This window comes from Acinonyx jubatus, chromosome D1 (assembly GCF_027475565.1).
Source record: "Acinonyx jubatus isolate Ajub_Pintada_27869175 chromosome D1, VMU_Ajub_asm_v1.0, whole genome shotgun sequence".
In the NCBI taxonomy this organism is placed as follows: Eukaryota; Metazoa; Chordata; class Mammalia; order Carnivora; family Felidae; genus Acinonyx; species Acinonyx jubatus.
In genome coordinates, this window is record NC_069390.1 from 807,971 (window position 1) to 813,970 (window position 6,000).

The 6,000-nt window shown below is 63.5% G+C and overlaps 1 protein-coding gene across 1 annotated transcript in view; it reads left to right on the forward strand.

Annotated features, from left to right (window-relative positions):
• The window catches only part of MUC2 (mucin 2, oligomeric mucus/gel-forming), a 28,217-nt gene extending 23,597 nt beyond the window's left edge, over window positions 1-4,620 (forward strand). The window contains exons 45-55 of the mRNA XM_053202646.1: window positions 5-105; window positions 200-231; window positions 1,618-1,792; window positions 1,990-2,094; window positions 2,297-2,337; window positions 2,432-2,554; window positions 2,656-2,754; window positions 3,411-3,539; window positions 3,653-3,692; window positions 3,999-4,125; window positions 4,215-4,620. Of these exons, the coding sequence (XP_053058621.1) occupies window positions 5-105; window positions 200-231; window positions 1,618-1,792; window positions 1,990-2,094; window positions 2,297-2,337; window positions 2,432-2,554; window positions 2,656-2,754; window positions 3,411-3,539; window positions 3,653-3,692; window positions 3,999-4,125; window positions 4,215-4,452 (1,210 nt within the window). The 3' untranslated portion in view covers window positions 4,453-4,620. The remainder of the gene's footprint in view (window positions 1-4; window positions 106-199; window positions 232-1,617; window positions 1,793-1,989; window positions 2,095-2,296; window positions 2,338-2,431; window positions 2,555-2,655; window positions 2,755-3,410; window positions 3,540-3,652; window positions 3,693-3,998; window positions 4,126-4,214) is intronic.
• Window positions 4,621-6,000: the final 1,380 nt, after the last annotated feature.

The window sequence follows — 6,000 nt, forward strand, 5'->3', positions numbered from 1 at the left end:
CCAGATCCTTCGAGAAGAACAACAGCATCCTGGTGGAGGGCTGCTTCTGTCCCGAGGGCACCATGAACTACGCCCCAGGATTCGATGCCTGCGTGGACATGTGTGGTACGCTGCCTGCCCACATTGCCTCCGTGAAGCCCACCCTGATCCCGTGGCACCGGGACTCTGCTAACACGATTTTTTTCCTCTCCCTTCCTAGGCTGTATGGGACCTGACAATGTGCCTAGAAAGGTAGGCCTTTCCTCTTGGTGCCACGGTAGGATTCACCCATAAGCCCTGAATTTTGGGGACCAGGGTGGGTGGCAAGAAGAAGCCAGGAGTCTCAGACCCTGAGTCATGTCATTTACATCCGGAGGGCTGAGCCAGCAGGGTCATCCGGACACCCACACCCAGTCACTTACCCACCCATGCATCTCCCTCCCTCTCTCCCTCCCACCTTCTACCCCTCCATCCATCCACCCACCCATCCATCCTCCCATCCGTGCACTCACCCAACTCTCCATCCATCTGTCTGTCCAACTCTCCACCCATCCATCCATCCATCCGTCTGTCCATCTGTCCTCCTGTCCGTCCATCTGTCCTCCTGTCCATCCACCCGTCCATCCATCCAGCCACCCACCCATCCGTCGATCCATCCATCCATCCATCCATCCATCCATCCATCTGTCTGTCAAACTCTCCACCCATCCATCCATCCGTCCATCTGTCCGTCCATCCATCCATCCATCCATCCAACCACCCACCTGTCCGTCGATCCATCCATCCATCCATCCGTCCATCTGTCCATCCATCTGTCCTCCTGTCCGTCCATCCATCCTCCTGTCCGTCCATCCATCCATCCATCCATCCAACCACCCATCCGTCCGTCTGTCCATCCATCCATCCATCCATCCACCCATCTGTCCGTCCATCTGTCCATCCAGCCATCCATCCATCCAACTGTTCATCTGTCCATCTGTCTGTCAAACTCTCCACCCATCCATCCATCCATCCGTCCGTCTGTCCGTCCATCCATCCATCCACCCATCCATCCATCCAACCACCCACCCGTCCGTTGATCCATCCATCCATCCATCCATCCATCCATCCATCCATCTGTCCATCTGTCTATCCATCTGTCCTCCTGTCTGTCCATCCGTCCTCCTGTCCGTCCATCCATCCATCCATCCACCCGTCTGTCCGTCCATCTGTCCATCCATCCATCCACTCACTGGCCCATGTGTCCATCCACACCTTCATGCCACCCACCCATGGGCCATCTGAAGCTCTATTTAAACCTGAGATGACATCCTGGCCACAGTGTTGTCCTGTCTCCTACATATGGTTGATGCCTTAGCTCTACTCTGCGAGCCCCGTACACGTGTCATGTGTTTCCCGTGTGCCAGCAAGTGCCAGGAGCAGGTCACAGCTGTGATGTCAGTGACCTGCCCCCACGTGCTGGGAGGTGGGGAGGGCACAGGTGTCTTACGGGACCTGAGTGGGACGCGAGGTGTGGTGCCTTCATCCGGCCGACTGTGGATGTGCTGCGGTGTGGCCCTGGCAGGGGGTCTTGGGTGCCAGCCCGCCTCACCCAAGTGGCACCTGTGACCCCCCTGCCCACCCACTTCCTGCCTGCAGTTTGGGGAACACTTTGAGTTCGACTGCAAGAGCTGTGTCTGCCTGGAGGGCGGGAGCGGCATTTCCTGCCTGCCCAAGACGTGCAGCCAGGAGCAGCCCCAGTGCACGGAGGAGGGCACCTACCCGCTCACAGAGGTCAACCCCGCCGACACCTGCTGCAACATCACATCCTGCAGTAAGGCCACCCCCGGGATGGTGCTGGGTGCTGGGGGCCCAGGAGTCGCCCGGCGACTGACGGGCGTTTTCACCTCCTCACTGAGCTGGGGAGCCGCTCACTTGGGGACCTTTGGGGCATGTCCACCTGAGCACGGGTGTCGGAGGAGGCCGGTGCCCGCAGCCCCCTCCTTCCCCTTGTCTCCCCCCTCCCCCCAGAGTGCAACACCAGCCTGTGCCCGGCGACGCCGTCCAAGTGCCCACTGGGATTTGAAGTGAAGAGTGAGATCACACCTGGGAAGTGCTGCCCCACCTACACCTGTGGTTAGTGGGGGCCGGGGGGTGGGGCTGAGACCCCCGTGGGGTCACCCTGCATGGCGACCACACACCCCCTGGGCTCAGTGTCCGTGCTGTCCCGGGGGGTGGGACTGACCGTGGGGTCACCCCGCATGGTGGTCACACTCCCCCTGGGCCCAGGTGTCCACTTTGTCCAGCCCGACCCACGTCCCCGTTCTCTTCCTCCCAGTGCCCAAGGGTGTGTGCGTTCACCAGAATGCTGAGTACCAGGTGAGCCTGGGCAGGGTGCCGGGAAGGGTGCCCGCTCTGGGGCCTCCGTGGTGGGCGGTAGCCCCGCCTCACCCGCTCCTCTCTGTGCCCTCAGCCGGGGTCGCCAGTTTACTCCTCCAAGTGCCAGGACTGCGTGTGCACCAACCGCAGGAACAGCAGCACCGAGCTCAACGTCATCTCCTGCACCCACGTGCTCTGTGACAACTCCTGCAGCCCCGTAAGCCTCCCTCCCGTCCCCCTGGAGGCCACGGGCCATCCCGCGGCCACCTCCGTGGCTCCCTTCCTCCCCGCACCAACCTAGCCGTGTGCATCCCGCAGGGCTTTGAGCTGGTGGAGGCCCCCGGGGAGTGCTGTGGTAAGTGTGAGCAGACCCACTGCATCATCAAGAGGCCCGGCAAGGAACCCATCATCCTAAAGGTGAGCGAGGGGCCTGCTCCCATCCCCACCCAGGAGGGGCCGGCCCGCAGCCACGGGCAAGGCCCGGGATGCCTCCCGCCGCCCCAGCAGGGTCTTCCCAGGGCCGGGCATGGCTGTTCCAGTGTCCTGGGGTGGCCGTGACCGCAGACTAGGGCTGGAAACACCAGGAGTGACCGAGTCTTTTCGTCTGGAGCCGGAGTCCAGGCTGGAGGTGTCGCAGGGCCGCGGTCCCTTCAAGGGCTCTGGGGGAGCCTTCCTGCCTCTTTGGCTTCTGGGGCTCCAGACGGCCCCGGGCTTGTGGCCGCGTCCTTCCACTTTCTGGCTCACCTTCCTGTGGTCCCGCCTGTCTCTTATAAGTATACTCGTTGTTGGATTTAGAACCACCCGTGTAATCTGGGATGGTCTCGTCTCAGCATCTTTAACCTAATCTCACCTCTCAACACTCTTTCTCCAGATAAGGTCGTATCTGCAGGTGCAGGGGTTAGGATGTGGACGTGTCTGGGCGCTCTAGGCTGGTGGCTGCGGGCCTGCAGGCTGGACCTTCTGTCCGACAGGAGCTGCACTTGGCTGGGTGGTTGGAAACCTGCAGGGCGTTTCTTGTCTATCTTCCGGGTGGGCCTCCTGTGGGTCTCACCAGGCTGTCTTGTGCCCTGCAGCCCGGGGACATAAAGCATGACCCCAAGAATAACTGCACATTCTTCAGCTGCGTGAAGATTCACAACCAGCTCATCTCTTCGGTCTCCAACATCACCTGCCCCGACTTTGACCCCAGCATCTGCCTCCCGGTGAGTGGGGGTCCTTTCTTTGGGACCTGCCCTTTCCCACCCTGAGGCAGGACGGGGCTGCTCACGGCCGGGTGGTGGTCTGGGGGTCCCAGGCTCGTTCTCCTTCCTTCCAGGGTTCCATCACTCTCATGCCCAATGGTTGCTGCAAGAAATGTGAGTACAGCCTGGCGGGCAGGCATCTCTGGGGCACACGGCGCAGCAGGGGAGCTCCCTCTGGGACCCTGGGGCGGGGGTGAAGGAGGCACAGGGGATGATGTCCCGGGACTCCCGTCCCCTTCTGTGCCACTCTCAGCCAGATGTTAAATTGGGGGGCAGCAGCTGGGGGCCCTGCTTGCTGTGGGGTGGCCGGGGCTGGGGCACTCCAGGAGGGAGAGGAGGCCGTGAGGGAGAACCTGCGGGCCCCCCGGGGTGTGGAGACCCCGCCCCCCAGCCCAGAGCCTCCAACCCCCCTCCTGGCAGGCATCCCTCGCAACGAGACCAGGATCTTCTGTTCCGCCATCCCCGTTACCCGGGAAATTTCTTTCGCCGGCTGCACCAACAAGGTCACAATGAACTACTGCTCTGGGTCCTGCGGGACCTTCGCCCTGTGAGTCCCAGGCCCCGGGCAGGGGTGGGGGAGGGGCTCCTCGCCCTAGTGGGGGTGGCTCCTCACTCTGGCCGGCCGCCCGCCCGCAGGTACTCGGCCGAGGCCCAGGCCCTGGACCACAGGTGCTCCTGCTGTAAGGAAGAACGGACCAGCCAGCGGGAGGTGGTGCTGCACTGTCCCCAGGGCGGCTCGAGGAGCCACACCTACACCCACATCGAGAGCTGCCGGTGCCAGGACACCGTCTGCGAGCTCCCGCCGGCCCCGCGCCGCGTCCCCGGCCGCTCCCGGCGCTCCAGCCCCGGGGGCCTGCGCCCAGGAGGCGCTTGAACAGGGTCGTGCCACCCAGCTCGCCCCCACCGCCCTCCGCACCCCCCACCCCTCCTGCTGACCCCCTGAGCTTCCTCACCTCCTGAGCCGGCTTCCTCTCTGCAGATATTTATTTTCTGAGTCTTTGTTCAATTCTTCGCTTTCCACAATAAACTTGGGCAGACGCTGTGCCGGTGTGTGTGGTCGGTGCTGGGCGTCCGGACGGCTGCCGTGCACGGCCCCGGGTCTCGCTGCTTCCTGTGGGGCGAGCGGACCGAGAAGGTCCAGAGAGGGGCCCGGTCCACACGCTCTGCGCACGGGACGCGGGGGGCCCCCACACACTTGCCTGCCTGGCTGTGGCAAGCTTCCTGTGCCAAGTGCGGCCCCCAGCGACCTCTGTCCCTCGAGCCGCCTCCAGAAAGCCCTGTGCCGCCCTGTCCTGCCCTCAGCGTGGCCAAAGCCCTTTCTGGGCCATCGTGGTCCAGGAAGACTTCCACCCCTGACTTTGTGCAACAGGGGGCCCGACAGCCCAGGGCGCCGGGTGTGTGCGTGTGTCTGCGGACGTGGCTTGGGTGTGAACGTGCCACGTGCACACGTGTTTGCGTGTGTTTGGAGCGTGCTTCATCCTGGGTGTCTGCACTGGCAAAGCTGAAGGTCCTGGGCCGGGGTCAGGGGCGCACACCAGCCCGTGGGTCAGAAGGTGACCTTCCGGGCCTCTGCCACTTGCGGAGTTCCGGTCGGTTCTGTGGACCCAGGCGGGCGGCCGGTGCCGTGTGTGCGCGCCTCCACGTGTCCACCTGCCTGCGCATGTCTGGGGAGCTGTTCTGTGAGCTGAGCCGCCAAAATGGGGGTTTTAGGGAAGGGTCTCCTCCAGGCCTTTAATGACCGAGAGTGCAAACTGGCGGCCTCCCGCTGGGCAGCCGTGGAGACCGCTGGACCAGAGCAGGAGCGCCCAAGGTTGGGTGACGAGCCAGGTTCTGTTCTCCTGAGGCAGCAGACCCCCGGCCTGACCAGGTGTTGAGGGAGTGGGAGCCCTGGGTCCTAGGGCCGAGGACCCCCGAGTGTAGCCATTTGGCTTGTGAGCACCCCTGGAAACCTAAGGGGAGGTGCCGATGTCCCCGGGGCCCACATCTCGTCCTCCCTGCGATTCTCTGCCACACGTTACACCTGACTGAATGGAGGGTCTCAGGGAGGGCGGATACCCGCCTCAGGCTCCGCAGTGCTGAGGCCAGTGAGGGTTTGCTCCAGGAGGCACCCAGAACCCCAACTTCTCTGCATTCCCTGCCCCCTGAGGAGCTGGGCTGAGGGCTCAGCCCTCCCTCACATGCCCCCACCTGACACCAGGGCGGGCTTGATGGCCGATTAGGTTGTGTCAGCACATCAGCGTCACCCTGGCACCTGGGGGTCTTTCCAGTGGCCCCTGGCCTGGGAGGGCCCCAGAGGCCCCTGCACAGCCCCCTTGGTGACCTCGGGGGTCCACATTGTCCCTGGCCAAGACCTGTGGACTTCCTGGCTGGTCAGTTGGCCTGGGTTGGACTTGGAGTCACCAAGTGGCCTCCTAGGACAGAA